Source organism: Saccostrea cucullata, unplaced genomic scaffold, assembly GCF_032062105.1.
Source record: "Saccostrea cucullata isolate Sc308-1 unplaced genomic scaffold, CSIRO_AGI_Scuc_v1 ctg8916, whole genome shotgun sequence".
NCBI lineage: Eukaryota > Metazoa > Mollusca > Bivalvia > Ostreida > Ostreidae > Saccostrea > Saccostrea cuccullata.
The window spans coordinates 4,969-27,100 of record NW_026926224.1 but is presented as its reverse complement, the minus strand read 5'-3'; the positions used below and the strand labels follow the sequence as shown (position 1 = coordinate 27,100).

General features: G+C 34.3%; 1 protein-coding gene, 1 long non-coding RNA gene and 1 pseudogene across 2 annotated transcripts; 1 reads left to right on the top strand and 2 right to left on the bottom strand.

Moving 5' to 3' along the window:
- Nucleotides 1-828: 828 nt before the first annotated feature.
- On the bottom strand, nucleotides 829-13,222 carry LOC134271160 (uncharacterized; the record flags this gene model as incomplete). The annotated part of the gene is made up of 6 exons (XM_062753409.1): nucleotides 12,963-13,222; nucleotides 12,434-12,537; nucleotides 3,329-3,845; nucleotides 2,450-2,629; nucleotides 1,381-1,653; nucleotides 829-1,119 (listed from the first exon to the last, which is right to left on the bottom strand). Coding segments are annotated over exons 1-6 (1,564 nt in total), but the record flags the coding sequence as incomplete, so codon positions are not given.
- A 2,353-nt stretch (nucleotides 13,223-15,575) lies between these two features.
- On the top strand, nucleotides 15,576-17,834 carry LOC134271159 (heat shock 70 kDa protein 12A-like; annotated as a pseudogene).
- Nucleotides 17,835-18,354: 520 nt separating this feature from the next.
- Nucleotides 18,355-21,780, bottom strand: LOC134271158 (uncharacterized). Its single transcript, XR_009992966.1, has 3 exons — nucleotides 21,635-21,780; nucleotides 19,564-19,639; nucleotides 18,355-19,246 (listed from the first exon to the last, which is right to left on the bottom strand). It is a non-coding gene; the product is annotated as an uncharacterized LOC134271158 (long non-coding RNA).
- Nucleotides 21,781-22,132: the final 352 nt, after the last annotated feature.

Genomic DNA, 22,132 nt, shown 5'->3' with positions numbered 1-22,132 from the left:
CCACATGGGACCTTGGATTATATGGTCTCATCCGAAGGACCTGTCGCCCCCTCCCACAGTGGGATTGGAACCTGCGACTAATGACTGACTCCTTAATTTCTGACTCTAGAGCAGTGGTTCTAACCACTGCGCCACACAGGCAACTGTAACTGTAGGAGTTGTCTTTTAAAGAATTTTACAGAACTTTCAATTTTAGTAACCCCTGCAACATCATTCATCAGAATCAAAAAACAATGAAGACAATTATGTATCTAAGTGTAGTACTCTTCCATGACTTACTTTATTAAAATCAGACCAAAACTCAAAACTGCATAAAGAGTAGCATTTTAAATGCGTTTCACAGAAATTTCTATTTTTAGTAGCCATGACAACCAATGAAAACCAATACAGAGAATTATGTATAATAGTGTAGGCTACTTGTGTGCCATTTTATATTGAAATCAGACCTAAATTGCAGGAGGAGAAGCATCTTGAAAAAGAAATTACAGATAGACAGCAAGACAGACAAATGGTCCCTGACCAGTAGAGCTAAAATATCAACAGCTTGTGAAAGTGTTGTCTCACTGATATATACCAAACATCCTCGCTTAAATAAGGTGTTGTGAAAATAAGCGATAGTCTGACTACAGTATGCAATACTCATTCCCTAATTTGCCAATTCCTAAATTTATCTTTACCCTGTTTTAATTTTTTTTCTCTTTTTCATTTTTTTCTAAATATTGACACATTTTATCAATATTATTGTCATACCAAATGTACATAGTATAAATGTCAATACAGAATTTGCAAGCCATAATTACAGGTACTAATAATTTTCATCTTACTGACCTTCAGCCTCTTTAAACCAAACAACAGCACTGTTGGTAGCCACATCAACCTCCACTTTCTCCACTTCTCCACCTCCACTTTTTCTAGGGTTCTCAAAGAACAACTCTATCTGTTCATCAGTTATTTTGGCAGGAAGATTCATGACCTTGACTGCAGTGACCTCTTGCTCCTCAACGTCAGATTCACCTTCACTTTCACTGTCACCTGGTGGATGATATTCTTCAATTTCGATTTGCTGTTTGTTCATCACAAGAGCTGAACTTTCTTGTCTTTTTAAGACACTTTTCACCGCTGAAAGAATTAAACAAACAACTTAGAGATAGAAAAAAATCATACTTAAATTGACCTTAAAACATTTTGTGAAAAGAATTTTTTGCAATTTGACTGGAAACTTGTTTTTACCTAAGCTTTTCCTATCAAGCAACTACATTACAACATATTGTTCAATATTGTAGCTCTATTGTACACATGTGTAGCTACTACAATCTTGAATGTACCCTTGATCTGAAAACGATGCCTGGCTGTTTGTTTAATGAAATTCATTTCACCTACCTTCAACCTCTTTAAACCAAACAATAGCACTGTTGGTAGCCTCATCAATCTCCACTTTTTCCACCTCTCCACCTCCACTCTTCTTACGATTCTCAAAGAACAATTCTATCTGATCCTCGCTTGTTCTCGGGGGCAGGTTTGTGACCTTGACTGCTGTGACCTCTTGCTCCTCACTCTCACGGTCAGCTGATGGATGATACTCCTCAACTTCTATCTCCTGTTTGTTCATCGCTAAGGCTGAACTTTCCTGCCTTTGCAAGACACTCTTTACCACTGATTAGGAAAAAATATATATATATAACTTAAAAGTTTAATTCTAGATTTTAATTTCAGAAATTTAGTAAATCATTGACACAGTATACATGTAAAATTAGTAAATGTATTTTGATACCATAATTTGTAGTAAATTAAAATTGAAGGGGTGTTTTTTTTTTTTTTTTTGGGGGGGGGGGGCATTTCATTGTAACCAGTTATTATATATGTTTATATGGTCTCATCCAAAATACCAGTCTCCATGTCCATCAGTGGTATTAGAGTTGTGACGAAATGATCAACTCCTTACTTCGGGACACTAGAGCAGATGCTCCAGGCCATGCACCACGCAGGGGTCTTGTATGAACTGAATATTGTTTTAAACATAACATTTGTAACCTAGCTATGCAAAAACAGCTAAGTTTTGTTATATCAAAAACAGATATCTGGAATACCATGATTAAGAGCAAGTCTAATTTTTAAGTCCTAACCACTTATTTTTAAATCTGGTATCTCCAATCACCAATTTTCTCTTGGTCCCATAAAGTTCAAGATATTGAGATCTGACTTCCATTAATTTTCAAATTGAAAAATATTTTACTTGACAGGACAAGGATTCACCTTTAAGATATCAGAGGGTTGGAGGTAGCAAGAATGAAAAACAAAATAATGGGGATGCAAATCACTTTAACCTTTTAACAAAGTTCTTGCTACTGCATCATGCTTTATTCATTTTAGAGTGCACATAATGATGAACTAAGTAAATAAGGTCTGCTCAATTAAGGTAACTTTTCTCTGACTATCATTTAAAAATTACCACTTGGATCCTCAAACTTGACAATAGCAGTATTCTTCTTCTTGTCATAGTCCACATTAGCTACATATCCACCACCACTTCTTTTCTCATTTTCAAAGAAATTGGAGATGAAATCTTCGGATATACCCTTCGGTAGCCTCATACTTCTGATACTATCACAGACAGGAGTTGTTGTCGTTTCTATAGTGTTACAAAAATGACAAAAAAAAATAAATTATAAGCCAGAATCCATAATATACTAGGTGATAGAATTAAATTCTTCAACTTGAAATCAAGCTATAAGTAATGATATATGACAGTACATTTCCTGCAAGATGAGGCAAAAATCATCAAATTGATACAAGAGTGTACCCTCTTTACACATAGGCTGGAGTTTATATGTATGATTTTTACAGCATTTGGCAATACCCTGTTTTTTCTGGTATGACCGGTATGACCTACTCAGTATATAACTGATTTTTCTTTTATAATAATATTTACCTCATACTATTTAGTTTACAACATTGAGCATATATTGAGTATACTTAATTGGAACAATAGAGATTGGAGTGCTTCCTGTTCACTCAGTTAAAAGTAATTCTGAGCAATTTTACTAATTTTATAAATCATAAATTGTATAACAGTTTAAATTAACATCTTATTGTGTTCTTGATCTTTAAAAAGAGCTTCTAAGCTTAGCAGGAATCATCATATGAAAATGGACAATTTAAATGTTAGAGTTGCAAATGATTTATGAATACATGTATTTCCATTTCTATTTGTTTTCTCTGTGATCACTCTTTGAAAGAATGTTGAGTTGATTTCTTAATAAACAACAGGGATGTAATTTTGCCAAGTGAAAGGACATGAGCTAAATAGACCTAATATTTAATATCAGACCTTGTACAGATGTCCTCCCTGGGTCTATATCTGATCCCTGGAGAATACTGGATTGTTCGTCCTTGCTGTATCCTCCTTGGATAGGATGAGGAGATTTCATGGTTGAGGGCTTGGGTGGCAATTTAGGAGGGAAATTATGGCTCTCATAAGAGGGCGGGGCCATGGCTCCAGGCTCAGGCATGGGCATGCTGGGAAAATTCTGATACACTGTAGGAGCCATAGATGACTTAGAGGACTTGGGGTCAGAGGATATAACCTGTGGTTCACTTCCAGGGGGAATTTTGTGGGGCAAGCCACCACCAGGACTTGTTGTTGGACCCCCAGATGGATACTGAAATGGTGGACTGGATACAGGTATGTGCTGATTGTATGGATTGGAATGCATCTGGTCGCTCTGTGGAATTGAAGGCATGGATACTGGTGGACAGTGACTGGGATATTCCTGGTATCCTGGATATACAGGGAAACTTGAAGGATATCCCGGCATCTGACCTGACGCTGATCCATGTTGATCATCCTTTCAACCAAAACATAAAGTACAATATTATGAATATAGAGAGATCTGGGATAGAAATGACAAATCTGACATGTTTAGTTAAATTGGGGGTCCTTATGCCAGAAAAAAAATTCAATACAATTTTCATCTTTAACATTAAGTAATGATGAGACAATGAAAGATATTGGTGTGTGTGAAGAGTCAATCATATTCGAAAGTGAAACATACACTGTCTAATTCAAGATTCACTGGGAACAACAAATAGAGTATCCAATGACAGAAAGATCCAAGAGAACTGTAAAATTGGAATTTTAATTCTTCACAGTGAAACAGATTACAAGGGTATAATATGAATAGCAGGGATCTATCTACGTAGATACATGTATATTGCTTCCATGATTACACTTCAAGGTATCACACCGGTAATTGACCAATCAAAATGAACTTAGTCAAATATAAGGTCCATATATATATAATTGATTTTCTTTTCTTTTGAGACGTTTTTCTATTTTCTTTCATGCCATTTTTACAACTTTGGTACCTGTGCCTAGTAAAATTTATGTACTTTGTGAATAAATAAAGGTTTTTGACAGGAACTATTTTTTTCATGGCATAGGAGGCTACTTCCTGTAGTGCACTCGAGGTGTTTATAAACACAGTGAAAACACGTGGATTTGAGGGTAGCCCTGTTTGCAGATGGAAAAAGTTCGAAAATGCCGTGTGGGTACCCTGTTTTTTGGTGTCAGCTAATGTGACAGGTAATGTTTAACACCTCCTGCTAAATATTTTTTCATGTAAACAAATACCTGATTTTTAACGATTTTTTATTCTATATAGAATTATATAGTGAGAACAATTACCGGTGTGATACCTTGAAGGTGATTATGAAAAATCATTTTAACCCTTATTTAAGACATTTTTCATTTTTAAAAGGCATATTTCAACAAAATATGTGATTTTATTAACTTTTTGATTGAAAACACACAATTTTAAAATTAGAATTAGAATTTACATTATTTTTCACAGATTTCTGTGTAAAAATTAACAATAGGTTATTTTTTACACTCAATACTTTAAAATATGACTAAAAAGGTTGCATTATGCATCTAAAATGTGGAAAGAAGTCAGAGAATATTGTTTTTTCATTTTATATGACTTAAAGTTATTTGCACCAGCTGACCGCAGTCAATTATAGTGTCTATACAGACTTTGCGGTAAAGGGTGTTAAAGCTGATTTTTCAAGAATAGACTAATTCTAGGTTTGCGAATGAATTTTTAGCACAAGCGACAACTGTGATAAAATGTAAACAAGTAAAATATGTTCTCACAGAATGATAATTTCTACAGACACATGATTTATTTTAATTTATTCAGACCTCCAGTGATACATATATTACTGCATTGGAAGAACAGAAATAAAGAAACGAGTCAGATCTGTCTAATAAACTTAATACATAAGCTACATAAGTAAAATTCATTAAGAATTTTTCACAGTAAGGAAGGTTATGACCCAAAAATCCTGAAATACTGTCAGGGTCTGCATGATAATACTTATTCTGAGTTCTAACCATGCATCATACATGTAGTGCAGAATGTCACTTAATTAGCACCATGGCATGCCTCTTGTGGTTCTTAGGACTTTATTCATGCTTTCGCAGCTGACATTCATGTTTTTTCAGTTTGTCGGAGACTGTTTTTTGTTATTTTTTCATTTATATGTAGGTGTTGACTGTGACTTTTGAATTAAGTCTCACTCAGTGATGCTTATATGAACATGATCTATTAAGTATATCATTGTACTGAAATATTAATAAATTCCAAATTTAACTGATGAAGAAATTTGGCATATTTACATAATTAAAATATCAGAATAACTATAATTCAGCTAATAAGGTGCACCTTTCTTCTCAGATCACTTCCTATAAAATTTATCAGCAGTTTTTGTACACCCAACCACCTCAAATAATCATGGAGGATGCCCTGAATCTGGTCTCTGTGATGCATTTTGTCACATAAAAAAGTGTTCAAACTCATAAAAATGTTTAATATTTATATTTTAAAATTTAAATGTTTATTTTTTTATGTAAATTTGTTGAAACAAAAAGATATAATCTTGCATAAATCATGGAAATTCATGAAACACCTTTGGAATTCCTGAGTAAATCCATGAAAAGAGAATAATTATGCATGTAAAATTGAAATTTCATGGCTAATTTGTGTCTTGAGAGAAAGCCAGTTACATAAATCACAACAATAAATTACATCTGAATTGTTGTCTCCAGTGTCTTATCATCAAAGCCAGTTTAATAGAGTGTGGGAGCTGTGAAGAACCTCCCTAGATGCTGATATCATTTTGACTGCCCTGAGTTACAACACAGCATTTAGATAAACTTCTGCACAGCAGCTTGTAGACACATACCTAGGCTTTATTTGGAACATAAATTGACCAGATACAGTTTTCATTATCAACCCAGTATTTAACAATTTCTGTATTTTTGTTCATTCTTTGAAGGGGAAAATGCAACTTTGTTATGTAATAATTTCATAATGGTCTTAGACTTGTAAACTCTTTTCTGTTTGTGATGAAGAACAAAGCATATACTCTCCACAGATAAAAAATTGGTTGCCAAGCTTATTCTTTTAATGGTGAAATTCTGCTTCAAAAGATGCACAAAAAACTGCTTCCAGGGTGCTCTGTGTGTCATTCTTGACTGCTCTGGAGTAAGGGAGATAAATGCTTCATAACTTCAGAAATAAGGGGATTTAGATCACCAGACTTAAGGATGTTGGGGACAATTATTTAATGAATCTCAGGTGCAGAAATGGAAAAAATCGAACACCTTTAAGGGTCCTTCAAGGTATCACACCGGTAATTGACCAATCAAAATGAACTTAGTCAAATGTAGGTCCATACATATATATAATTGATTTTCTTTTCTTTTGAGACGTTTTTCTATTTTCTTTAATGCCATTTTTACAACTTTGGTACCTGTGCCTAGTAAATTTTATTTACTTTGAGAATAAATAATTGTTTTTGACAGGAACTATTTTTTTTCATGGCATAAGGAGGCTACTTCCTATAGTGCACTCGAGGTGTTTATAAACACAGTGAAAACACGTGGATTTGAGGGTAGCCCTGTTTGCAGATGGAAAAAGTTCGAAAATGCCGTGTGGGTACCCTGTTTTTTGGTGTCAGCTAATGTGACTGACAGGTAATGTTTAACACCTCCTGCTAAATATTTTTTCATGTAAACAAATACCTGATTTTTAACGATTTTTTATTCTATATAGAATTATATAGTGAAAACAATTACCGGTGTGATACCTTAACACATTAAGTGGGGAAATCTCAACATCAGTACTGGACCTGAGAATATAGCAGGGGGTCTGGAGGGAGACATATGCCCCATGTACTGGAACTTTTTAGATAAATGTTGCAAGAATTTGCATTTTGAGAGCCTACTGTATGTGTGTGTGGGAGGGGGTCTAATTAGCACAAATAAATATATTTTTAGTGTTAAATTTATATACTTAATCAGAATAATTTCTATAACTAAAAGGGGAATTTTAATTTTTTTTTAAAAGGGGAAAGGTACTGTTTACCATGTTTACTGGTAGTTAAACAGCCAGGATAACCTAATAAGACAGTTTTATGCATACTAGTTTTAAATAATCTGAAAGTTATGTGGCAGAGTTTTTTTAATAAATTATAATTAATAAAAAATATTTATTTATCTCAAAGTGTTTTATAGTTATCATTATCATCATTGCACTTTTCACTTTGCATGTTACTAATTTTACTGGTGACCTTGTCGACCTTTGACATTACGAGTAACGTAGTTTTATTGGCCAAGGGTTTTGGCGGTAAGTTTCTATTGTTCAATGTGATGTGCGGGGGGCTTCCTTCTCGCATGGACAGCCAACGAACCGGCTGTGAGAAGAGTTGTCCGACCATTACATATTCAACATTATACATTTGTGTTTTACAAGATTTCAATTTGAGACTATACAGATCCCTAAGTAAATCTTATCTATTTTTCTACTTTTATCTTTCTATCTTTACATAATATAATTTCTTTGATTGAAAAGAGAAGAGTGAATTTTTAAGTTTTGAAAAAAGTTCATTGTCTCTTGTAAAGTATTATTATCAGTAATCATATTGATTATAAGCAATACTAGATATAGATGTTGTAATTTGTACAGTTTTATTATTTTATGATCAGCTATAATATTGTCTTGAGATTACGGCTGAACCTATGATTGTTGTTTTTATATAGGTTCAGTATACATGTAATATTTGAACAACTTGTTACCAGCTTCTTGTAGCAGTCAGCCTAATTCCATAAATTGATCCACCTATCCAATTATTACTTGTTTTTACATTTTTAACATAATTTGATAAATTATCAGAACTTACGGAAATTTCTATCTAAACACGATTTTGTTAATTCTGTAAATTATAAGAGTTATTTCCCTTTTTACGCATTCATGAATTTGGAACATTTACAATCTGTTGAATCTATTTTTTTAGTAAAATATATATCGATGTGTGGACTGCATTGAATATATTGTTTGATGTGGTTAAGAACGCTAAGCGCATGCGCAAAGTGCTTCTTAGGTAGGCATCGAAAATTTCACGGTCTTTTTATCAGCGCCCCCTATCGATCAAGTTTATCTTTTATCAATGCCCGCTACCGAGCCTATGTATTTTCAACATGTTTGATAAAAGAGAATATATAGGTCATCCTTCGAATGATAATTCTTTTCACCGATGAATTGATAATACTATATCAACAATTTATCAAGTTCATGTTTATTGTCCGTCAATTATCATACAATTTACTCTTACAAAAAAAGATAATCATTCTGTGTACATGTGTTTTATTAAATGCTGAAATTTTCAATCCCTGGTCGGATTCTGCTCGTGTGTAGACTGTGTAAGCTGTAGGAAGCGTAATTAAAAAATGTGTAGGAAAACCCGAACCGGGTTGGAGATTTCTAAACTGAAAATTGGGATTGTATAATTTTTGAAAATCAGAATTCGAATTCGTATTCATATGATCTAATTAAAAAAAGTTTTGTCTGTCATGGTACCTTCTCGGCAAAACAAACGTGTTTCTCCGAGCTCGCTTTGTGCGTTGAGCAAAGTTTTCCATCGCACGTGTGTATAGACCAAGGCAAACCTTGCGGACACAGGTATGAGTATTGTTTGTTAGGAGACTGGGCAACCGTGATGCTATGGACTCAAGAAATTTACACCAGTTCCATAATCAGACAGTGCAGTTTTTTTTGAAAAAAAAATCATTAAACACTGTTAAACATGTTAAATCTAAAAGTCGAATATCTTTGGATATGGGGTAACCCATGTTTATTATTGTTTAAAATAAATGTTGTATATTATGTTCGATTTTAAAATGACGAACTCCATTTCAAGGAATGATACAGCACTAAGCTTACGAAATACACTGAGCAAGTTATGTAACACTTACCAAGTCGTCTAAAAATATACAACTGGAATTCCCGACCCTCTGTCGGCCACTTTAGTGTAGGAGTTATCATGATAGTTGTTAATTAGGAGAGTCGATATTAACTTTCATGTGTACGGAAATGTGGATATATAATGGCGGGTCTTATCTCTGAACAATATGGTACTTATTAATAAGTACTGGCAAACACCAAATATGTCACAAATCTTATTTCTGCAGTATAATTCGAAAAAGTTAATACAAGTACCTTAAAAAGATTTAATGCGCACGAGAATTTAAAAGTCTCATTAAAATTTCAATGAGAATTTAAAAATCAAATTGGAATCTATTAGTAGTACATGTACAATTTAACTAGGTTCTAAATATAGTTTGAATCTTCATTTTGTATATTAATTTCCTAATTTTTCACGCCATCTTCTGGGCCTTTATTTCAAACAAATTACATGTAAATACAAACGAGCCTTGTTATTATCACACTTGCATTATGCAGAGGACTATCAATGATTTCACAGCATCTCATTATCCATTAGTAGCACAAATTTTAAACTTGAACGCATTTATATAGATAGTCTATACTTAAATAATTTGTAGTCTTTATTTGTAACAAAATATTTTGAAGCAAAAAATTCCTTAAGACTGAACACTTGGGTGTGTGGCTATTTCATTACTATAAGCATGACATGTTTTACATGATCATGATGATAGTGAAAAAAAAGAAGCATTTTAAAGTATTTCCGCCAAAATGAGTCGAAGGAAAATACTCTCTTTCTAAGTAGAAGAGTATTTAAATTAACATATTTACTTTACAAACAAATATTTACAAATCAGCTTCAAATATTACACGAGAAAAAGAATGGTCAAACGTTTTTAATTTTCGGTTCAAATAAATTATAATTCATGTGCATGAGAGTCAGAGATGAAGGATAAGAATGGTTTTTCATCAAAATGACAAAAAGACAAATGCAATATCCTTATACCCAAATTTGATATTATAGCCAAATTTTTTTTCCAAACACCACCACTTTCCACATTTTGAAACTATACTACGGCGTATCTGTGGAAAGTGGGGGGGGGGGGGGGCTAAACCTACGAAGATATGTTCAATGTCTATACTAAGTATACTAAGCCCCCCCCCCCTGGTTCCGACGCCTATGTAATGAAAAAGAAGTAAAGTCTTCGGGGATTTTTGTTACATGTTGATAGCAACATGCTGCACGATGAGGGATTTGTATCAAAATAAATGTGAAATATTGAAAAAAAATATTGTTTTGTTATTCTACTGTACCATATTCAATACAAAATTTAAAAGTTCAATCAAGAGCTGAGTTTATTTCAATTAAACAACTAGTACGCCGCCGCCGCCCCCTTTACCGCTGACCCGTGAAATTTTTACATGTGCTTATTCCAATGCAATAAGGAATTTAAATTCTGATGAATTTCAAATTCAACCCATGCTTAGCGCTTTCCAGTACTTTGATTTACTTATTGTATTTTATTTCTTATAGGGCCGATATTTTCACTTTATTGATTGTTACATGTGGAACGAGATCCATGGCAATAAAGAATCCATGCAACCCTATAACTGTGTTTTCTTCAATATGACACGGTCACAGTTATATCTGGCTAAAAATGAATTCAGAAAATTCTTCAGGTGGTATACTAAAAGTAAATCCAGAGTGAGACTCAAATTCAGGACCCACTGTTAAGAAACTTTATTTCCTCTAATCAATATTAAGTATGACACTTAGATGGTTGAGGATAATTAAAGTAACTGAAACAGTATTAATTTTTTTTTTTTGTTTAGAATTAGTATGATGTCACATGATGAAGGTGTCAGTGAGCCCTTAAATTATTTCCATTAGAAAAATAAAAATCCACTTTGGTCACAATTAAATTAAATCTTAATATCCAAAATGGCTCAGTCTTCCTATCTTGCTTGTATCTTCAGTTTTGACATTTTGTTTACTTATACTTGACAAACAGAATTATCAGCTGCATTTTTTAATCTCTTTCAATTTGAAATGAGGAAGTTTAAACCCTATCTATAAATCCACATATAATATGATTATATACCTGTATGTAAACAATAGAGTGTCTGGAACAGATATCGGATATAGTCAATTACAGTTGTATATGTACACGTACACATTTAAAAACGAAAAACACTTGAAACTATGAGGGCATATCTAAAATATCAAATGTTTCTCTTTTCTCTTATTTTGCCTGTGTCAGAGTCAGATTTACAAAAGTACCGGGTAATGACTGGGCTTTCAAAATTCGAATAGAATAAGAGCATAGAGAAAAAACATTTTGCAAAACCTTATATCTTTGAACAATTTTTTTTATATGCAAAAAAGACCTTGTCTATTAATTTGCATGCGGCCAAAGGAAATCACGATGTACAGTTAATGTGTACCAGGGCAGTAGGAACTTCTTAGGTCACTGTAGCAGTGCGATACGGACTCAAACAGCACTATAACAGCTCTGTTGGCAAACTCACATGATGCATATCATATAGAGTCATGGATGCAGTCAAAATTGACATATCGGCACTTGCACAGAAGTCCCAAACATATTTTTGTTAATTTAGCCCCCCCCCCTTCCATTTGCTTTCGAGGTCTATGAGTGCAATGTGCATGACATGAAGTGACACCTCGGTCTTGCATGTCATGAGCACTTAGTCTGAGCCCAGTCAATTGTAAGTTTGTGACCATTAAAAGCATTTCATGGTACTTTTAATCAAAGATTAAAATTTAATCTCAGTAATTTCATAAATGATCACTATAAGTATCACTAAGATTTTTGTGTTGCCATGGGTGATAACTCTCAAAAAGATGACCAAGGTCTGAATAATTTTTATTATGTCTTTAATTTTTGAGTTTCCAGCTGAACTGGGACGAAACAAAAAATCAGTATGGTCAAGGTAGGGCTCCCAAGAGGGATTGTCATAACGAAGGTAAGAGAAGATACATATACCCAATTTTCCTCTCGAGGGCCTCTTGAAAACAACAAACTTATGTAAACAAACTTAAAGGAGTATAGTTCAGACAAAGGATCCAACTCCAATGACAATATGATACTAATTGAGTCAAGTGCACATCGAATGTAAATAGATTCTCCTACCTGAAGCCAAGCATCAGGAATGTTAGATCCAGAGGAAGGAGCTACGTGTAAAATCAGGTTTCCGACTTGAAAAGTGCTGCGATTTGTTACCCACCATTTTGCTTCTGTAATTTAATTACATACTACATGAGACAATCCAACATAAGGGGTTGACCATTTGATTTTTAGGTGGGGGGGGGCGAAAATGTTTTTTGAGTCAGATTATTTATTTTCATGTCGGTGAAGGACAGATTATTTATTTCTAATAAGATCAAGGACAGATTATTTATTTTCTTCTTCACTGAAAACGTCTAACAACTTTACAAGCAAAAAATAAAGTAAAAGAAAAAGAAAAAATCAATCGAAGTCGACAACTCTAATTCATAGGTGGGGTTTAGGGGACTCAGGGACAGATTATTTATTTCCAAAATCTGCTAACCCCCCGCCCCCCGAATCAAATGGCCGTCCCATGCATATATGACATATGTATGTATCTAGGTATTCAAAATACTGCTCGGGAATTGCCTTTGAGCCAATATTAATAACTTACGTTCTGCATTCTGAAATAAGACAAGCCATGCTGTTCCGTCGCTTGCTGGCTCGGCCCGTTGACACTGAAATAACCTATAAACATTCTGGGGTACCGTTGAAGGAGGGGGAGGGAAGCCCCCCACAATCACACAGCGGGAGCTCAGCTCCTCCCGGAGCTGGTTGAGATGTATCCCCCACTCATTGTGATGATAACCCATTTATATGAAAATCTACCAGGAAAACCCGGAGGCACAACATTCTCTGAAAAGTTCAATTTTTCTACTTTCGTTTTGATTTCACAAATTTCTATTAAAAGAAATCACGTGAATAAGAATCGTCACGTGAGTTACAATGAATAAAAAATAAGTATTTCAGTTTAGCTGAATAATATTATAAAATTCACTTAGTAATATTTAAAAAAATGTTAAAACTTAATGTTTTTCAAAGAAATCTTGGAGCGAAAATAGACCCCTTTCGTACCTGTCTACCCAAAATTTAGGAAAACACCGATTCTAAAAATATCTGTACTTTGCATGAAGCATAAAGAAAATCCAAGGTTTGTTGAAGAAAATGATATATTTTTCAAAGATAATTATTATTTCGTTTAACTAAAGAATTCATTCGATAATATCTGTCATTTAACATATTGTTTAGCGACAGCTTCAAAGCGTCCTAATTCAACTTTCGGTTTCGATATCATATCATCTCAAAACATTTGTGATGAGCAAGGTGAGATTTTGATTTAACGTTAAGCATGTTACATGTAACTAAGCAAGGTGAATCATAACTGTAAAAAATATACGTACCACTGAAACAATGGCGTCGGAATCAAATTGAACGTATGTGTTTGTGTGTGTGTGGGTGGGTTCGACATTCTTTCAAAAACTACCACTTCTTTTACTAAACACTGGCAAACTGTAACGTGTCTGAGGATTAGGGGGGAGGGGACTAAACCTACATCCCAATGTTCAACACCTCCTTATGTAAATTCTTCCCAGGTGTGAGAGAATCTGTCGTTACTGCACCTCAAGTCCAACTGAGGATGAGTTGCATTTTTTGCTTAGAATGTCCACTTTATAATGACTCAAGAAGAGAGTTTTTAGATAAAATTTTAAAACCTTTCCTAATTTGATACTTCTTAGCAATGTTGACCTATTTACATGGTTATGAAGATTCTGAGTTTGTTGTTTTATTATGCCAACTTTTAAATGCAAACTTCAGTTAATAAGAGAAAACAACATAGTTCAATATAGGCATATTGCAGATATTATACAGAGGCCACTTATAATGTACATTTTATACATCCTAAAAGAAGATAGCTAACTCTCTGTTCATTATACAATGTTTGTTTTTGTTTCGTATATGTATAACTGATGATTTTGGACATTCTGTATGCTCCACTGTGGGCCCAAAGTGGTTGAATAAATATTCTATTATTCTAATATCTTTGTCCCCAAAAACTGGGCTTAACCCCCCCCCCCCCCACCCTCCTACCCCATGTCCCGACGCCTATGTGAAGATGTATAAAATGCAGATGGACATCTTTGTTGAAATCAGGCACGTGTCATAGTATCGGTTAAGGGGGGGGGGGGGGGTAAAAAGAATTGAAAACTCACTCGATCGAAAAAAAAATGACAAAAAAGGAAAAATACCCTAAGGAAATTCTATTTTCTTGGGTTCGAGTTCCAACCTCTATTCACAATTTTATTTATGCTTTACCAAACCACGATTCCCATGTGCACGATTGTTGACTACATGTTACGAGCTTGGAATTGTCCATCAGTTCTGGACATACACTTATGTATGTTATGGTAATTTTTCAAAATTGAGAAATAAATTCCTTATATAACTATGCTATCAACTTTAGATTGGTCAAGAGAAGGTGTTTTGGGGCATAATTTGTAGTTAAATAAGACGAAATGCATATTTTAACCTCATTTTCAATGGAAAAATTTGGAAAAACCAGTCATAAATATAGGAGTTTTATTCATATTCGACAAAGGGAATGTATCCAGATTTACTACAGTCTCTAAACGGTAATTTGTATGTTCATGGCCTCTTCTTTAATAATAATGATATCAAATTTAATATAGGTATCGGGATTACTTTTTACTTAAGTATATGATTTCAAATTGAATGCCATGAAAATGCCCTATTTTCTACATAATTCTGAAAAAGCCTTAAAGTACGGGAAAAAGAAAGATTAAAGATTTGAAAATTACATAAAGTTTTCTCTGTTAGAGAATCATGGAATTCAGCTAGGTCCACGTAGTTCACTATCGCACCATCAAGCATCAGACGATAATCGACTAAAGGGCCAATGGCGCGCGCTGCGATAATGAAACAATGGCGCAAGAACGATGACGCGACGGTTTGATAGCACGATGACGATGATGCCACACGCAGCAAGAAGAAGCGAAAGCGTGATGGCGATGTTCATTATCACACCATCGTAATTGCATTGTTGTTCCATGGCATTACTGTCATCGCACCATTGCTTCATGATCGTCATCGCATCAACGTATTGATAAAACCTCTTTATGGTGCGCGATATAAAACTACATGGCTCTATCCGAATTCCATATGATTCCATAGTAAGCTCTTGTTCAGTCTTGATCTGTTTGCTGCACATATGTCAGCCTCTGGAGGTACACCATATGTTGTGGCCATTGACTTTGGAACAACCTACTCTGGCTATGCCTTTTCCATGCGTGGAAACTTCTTGAAAAACAACGAGAAGAACATCAATGAAATATATACTGTTCCTTGGAATGCTGGGGAACTACTGTAGAGAAAACCCCCACCACTCTACTGCTCGACGAAGACCAAAACTTTGACAGCTTTGGATACGAAGCTGAAAACACGTATAGCAGATTACCAGAAGAAGAGAAAGAAAATATTTTTACTTTCGTCGATTTAAAATGATGCTGTATGACAAAGATGGAAATCTGGTAATTTTAGAGTCTCCAATTTGCCATTAATATAATCTTACATTGTAATGAAAATATCATTGTACAATTCTTATTATTTTTATTAATTAGAAAATTACCAGAGATACCAAACTCAAGGATATGACAGACAAAGAGATGTTGGCCATAGAAGTTTTACCCACTCCATACGGTATCTGAAAGACCACTTTTTGAAGAATTTTGAAAAACAGAATTTGGAGAAGGCCCTTTTGCCCTTGGATAAAGAAATAACCTGGGTCTTAACCGTGCCTGCTATCTGGGATGAACCTGCAAAACAGTTCATGGAAGAAGCAGCTGAAAAGGTATTTATCCGCCATTTTGTTTCGAAATGTCTTCTATTCGTACTTTAGAAAAAAAATCGGCTATATGTTATACGTTCTTTGTTAGGCTGGTATTTCAAAATCTTCCCTATGATCTGCTTGGAACCCGAGGCTGCAGCCATGTATTGTAAATGTTTACCTATAGAAAAAGGCGGAGATTGTCTCAGTGCGATGCAGCCTGCAGAAGGTTCATTGTCTTGGACGGTGGAGGTATAGATGTACCAATGCTTTTATCTGATACCTGGAAGTTTTCATTTAATGACTTTATACCTTAGATGAAATTTTAATTAACATAGAGAATTTTTGAAGATCTAGTCCATTTGAATTTTTGATAACATATTTCCAGTGGTACTATAGATATGGCGATACAGGAAGTAACAGACGATGGAAAACTCAAAGAAATTGACCGCGCTCAGGGTGGTGACTGGGGCGGGATTTATGTACACGCCCAGTTCAAAGAAATGCTGGAGGAGATTGTTTCTAAACCGATCTTTGAGGCTTTCCGGATTATGAAATTTATGGAGATTACATAGATTTATTCCGATTTTTTGAAAGTAAAAAGAGAGAAAAATCTACGGGTAAAAAAGTGCGCATGCAAGTTCCACAGTCTCTACTGAATATATCGGATGAAGATATTGAAACTTTAACAAGGGATAAAGGTTTGGGCGATAACGTAACATGGAAAAGGGATAAAATTTTTATTGAACGAACAAAATTAGAGGATTATTAATCGCGTTTATCAACAAGATTGTCCTTAAAGTTGAGGAAATGTTGTTATCGGAAACCGCGCAAGGAACCGACGTAATTCTTATGGTTGGGGGCTTTGAGTGCGACCTTCTACAGAGGAATACGAGAATCATTCCCATCTTGTAAAGTGGTGATTCCCCAAGACTGTGGTTTGGCGGTTCTGAAAGGGGCCGTTATATTTGGTCACGATCCCAAAATGATTGCCGCCAGAGTGGTCAAGTATACTTACGGAGTTAAAACCAACACAACCTTCATTGAAGGCACACATCCTGAATCAAGGAGAAAGATCATGAACGGAAAAGTTTATTGCAAAGACAAGTTCGATATTCACGTAGAAAAGGGAGATACAATCCATTTTGGTCAGAGCACAGACAAAACGTACAACCCAATTTATGAAGACCAAACTGCTGTCGACTTCAGAGTCTTCACGTGTACCCATAGGGATCCCAAATATATCGATGACGAGGGGTGTACGGAAATCGGTTCCTTGACTGTTCCTATGCTTGACACTAGGGGAGGAACCAGTAGGAAGGTCAGGGCCAAATTCCACTTTGGGGGAACTAAACTTACTGTTGAGGGCATTGATGAAAGGTCTAAAGAGCCAGTGGATATAAAATTTGACTTTCTGGAGGGCTCGTAATAACACTAGACTATTTTGTGGATTTGAAATATGGCATATGTTTATTTTTTATAAAAATTATATTGCTCAATAACTAATACCGGTAGTCAGGTGTATATATTCATTTGTCCTATTATTCATATGGATCGAAATTTTCTATGCAATGCTTAATCCACTGAAATTTTTATAAGACTTATTCATGTTATTGCATTAGTATGTGAGTTGTTTTTATATTCCAGTGCTTTATCTAAAAAAATAATTTATGACTTGTTCTTATATTGCTTTCTTGGTGGATCCTTATACTAGTATCTACAAACTTGACTGTATGATAATTTATTTTAGAATATTATCCACCGATTATCCACAAAATTTGTAATACGGTTGTAATAGATTGGGCAACATACGTGAAATCCCTATAAATACTCTCTTCATACATGTATCAAACGATATTGTTTTTGAGGTCAGTATGATAATTTGTTCACCTGAAGAGCATTCACCAAGCTCGAAGAACTGAGTTCCTTAATATTTTTTCTACTTTAAATTGATGTCAGTTCCTTTGTACCAAAGCAATTGCAAATTTAAGGTCTTTGACATAATATGCTCCATAAAAATATATGTTTCAGCAAACATTTCATTCTTGATGTTGTGTGAATTTGAGGAACAAATGCAACAAACGTCGGATATGCTATACAAGTACCCATTTTGCACTATGAAAATCTCACTGGCACGGAGCAGAATATGAACCAAATAATAAAGTTAAATGACAACAGTTCTAACTCTCAAAGCCCCCCCCCCCTCGTTTTTTTCTAGCTTTATCTGTTACATGTAGTCTTAGAGCTCATATTTACACTCAATTATTAATCGCACTTATGACTCCCCATACAGGTCCGTGGGAAGCAATTTTTTTTTTGGGGGGGGGGGGGCACAGCCATATATTTTCAGTTGGAGGCACTATCATCTACCAAATATTCCTCTACAAGCAAAAAAGAAACAAAGGCCATCAGACGTTTTTATTGAAGGGGCTCTAGCATGTAGTAGCTATGTTTTCTACAGTATACTACATAAACAATCATTAGAATTGAGAAAGAAAAGGTCCACATCGATGTAACATTTAGGGAATGAATTTCTATATGGATATTGTATATATAATTCATTGTTCTCTTTTGTTTTGTTTTTTTTATGATATATTGCTTGACCCATATGGGTGTATTATGCAATAAAGATTATTATATATCGGCAAAATTATGGGGGGGGGGGGTGTTAATTACATATATGTAATTGAATTTCAAAGAAGATTAAGAGCTACATGTAGTAATCAAAAACTTGGCATCTTCATTCAATCCGATAAATTTATGTTTTTTATTAATGTAAAATTCTATACTAACGATCGCGTCATCAAATCAACACAATAACTGTGGATAGCATGTGACCTGTGCGTATACATGTTGATTTTTGATATGCATAATTTTATTCATTAAAGTTAATAATATTGGGCAGCAGGTAGATTTTTAGCTCTCGTCCTATAACTGGTGTTTGGGAGGAAGAAATCTTTGGATCCGACATCGTGACAAATCGTAGGAGGGTTTCTTGTTGAGGACAAGTTCCGTCAGTACTTTACCAATAACGGGGGCCAGCTTAAATCCATGACCTGTTTTAAAAGACATGGTTGAAACATGAATTTAAACAATTTTCCAGTTTTTTAAGAAATTGTTATGTGAATTACTTGCAATTACTTGCATATCTTTCATTCCTATTTTATTTTACATTTACATTCTCTTGACGAAAGAAGTTGCAGTAAAGGTACAAGTAATTCTAATGCTAATTTTTTAAATACAATATTTAAAAAAATATATATATGCTATTATAATTACAATATTTCAATCATTAATTATTATAAATAACTTTGTATACATAACTTAACACACTCGAAGTCTTGAAACAGTATAGAGAGATACTGTATATTACCAGAAAATCCAGCTCCTATGATTATGTTTTTCCACTTGGGATGGTTGTCTAATATAAACTGCCTGTCTGGAGTCATCTATAAAGTAGAGTGATTGAAAACAGAAAAGGTAGAGAAATTATATACGAGGGCTCTTCAATAAATAATGTCCTCGGTGCTCAGAAAAAAGCAAAAGACGCTTTTCAATGATTTAGTCTTAATAATTTAACTTAATATTATCTTTCAATTAAAACCAATGTCGATAAAAATTTTTATCCAACTTCTGATTGTTTTTAGAACTCATTTTTGGGTATGATCATTAGTATACTGGAAAATGGCAGATCTTATGATTTCCTGGACTAGTTTCTTCGTTCTGAAAGATATTTTTTTCAAGTTTGGAAAATGAAACAAGTTAAAAGGCGATAGATCTGGCGAATATTGTTTGTGTGAAAAAAATCACTTTCTGTTTATCCCAAAAACTCCTTTACTCTTCGTCATGTTCGTGACGTGCGGGTTTGGACGCTGTCATGAAGAATTTAATGTAGTGGAATCCTGACTCTGGTTCCTTCCTCTCATTAACCTTTCCATGCTTTCGATTTTTTTTTTTTGCAAAAAAGTGCTCTCTAGACTCCTCCAGAAATTAAACTGCCTCCCCGAATACGAATTTGAACAAGACAACTAATATTTTAGAAAATTGCATATAAATCTGTCTTTGTGCTCTTGCAATTCTTTGCTCCTATCAGACCTTTGCTGCTTTTGTCAAGTACATCTTATTGTAAATTTTTGTTTTCTCGAGGGTTTTAAGCAATAGATTCAAGTTTCATTATCCTGTTCCAATTTCAAACAAACCTGGATAACCACAAATTTTTATTTTTAAAAAAATTTGTTTAGTATTCTTACACGCTGTTGTTTTTGACTCATTTTTCAAAACATAGGATGACCTTTCTGAGTATTAAGCTTTTTAATGAAAATGTTTCTTTAAAAACAGTGTGAACTACTCCCGAAATGATGTCTATCAAAGCTATGTGTCTTAAAGTCAAAATCAGTGATTAATTTGTTTGAAAATTTGCAAACATTACATGAGTTGTTATATTTTTTGTTGGCAAGGACTGGTACCCATTTTGATGCCCACTATATAATTTTTTATCATTTAAATCCACCTGCTCATTTGTCTATAAAACAGACTGTTACAGACATTGGTTGCCGTAAATGTTACATATTTCAGTGAATAATTCATTGGGATTCTTAACGAGTTTTACAGGAGCTTGAATGAAGCGTTTGATTTCACTCTAGTTTACTGATTCTTTACCATTCATTTTACATGCAGTGTCTGGAATAGCCCTTATTTTCCAGCTTCTCACAATGAAACTATGTGATGAAAAGTGGTCACATAAATTGTTATAAATTCATTAAAGATTCAATAATGCGAAAAAGTCAAGCTTAATGTCATATGTTACATTTTATCTGTATTGTATGTCATACAGTTCAGGACATTATTTATTGAACAGCCCTTGTATATAAAATAATTTTCCCTTTCCTAATCTTGATTGTCTCACTAAAGTATCATACAATATTATATAAAGTATAAAGTATAATACCGGTGACGGTGGGGGAAAACGTTACTTATTCAAAGGCTGGAACATATGATTACTAGCTCCCATTCTGTTCTCTGTGGACCCCTAAAACAGTACTAATGATAGTATGCTTATTTGCATTAGAGATGCCTATCAACATTATTAAGTAAAAATTATTTTCATTTTGCATTGAAATGTTTTCTATTACAGTTTTATCAATATGTTTAGAAGGGGGAATAAAATCATGAAATCACCCGTAGTTTGAACATAGGTATGACAAATTTATTTGAATCAATGTTTCCTATGGGCTATACGAGTTACCAGCATCTTGGCATTCAGCTAGTGACACTGGTGAGGTTGAATTTGTCGCACCAAGACACGAAGCAGGAGAAAATGGTCCTGCATTTATCAATTTAGATTTGCAACAGTAAATTTGTATATTTTTAAAATTGGTATTTTTTCTCATTTCAATAGAATTTCATTACATGGGTAATTCATGTCGAGTTTTGTCCCTACTTACCGTATATATGCATGTTTCGGTCACCGAGGGAGCCGTTTCCAGTCCCGGAAGGTGTTCAGACACGTACTTCCGGACTGTCTCAGTGACGTCATCTGTATTCACTGCGTCCCTGTCATCGGGATCTATCTCCGGTCCATCGTGAAGACAGGCCTGAAAGTGCATTTATTTGGAAAATGCTTCACATTTGATGAATGAAACTAACAATAATATTGGGCCCAAATTTTTAAAAAATTCTGTAATCGCATTTTGATAATTTCCTAAATCTAATACCTTGAGTGTCCCGGATTTCAAAGCATGGCATAGCGTATACTTTTCCATAATAAAGGGTTTGGGGAACTTTTGCATTGAATATTGACCTCCCATTTTCTTTCCAGTAATGCACGGAATCCGTATCACCTAGCAAACATCACAAAGAGTGTAATTTTTTAAAGGTCTAATTTCGTTTCAGGGAAGATCGTCCAATTTCAAAAGGGAATACCTATAACTTTTTTGGGGGTT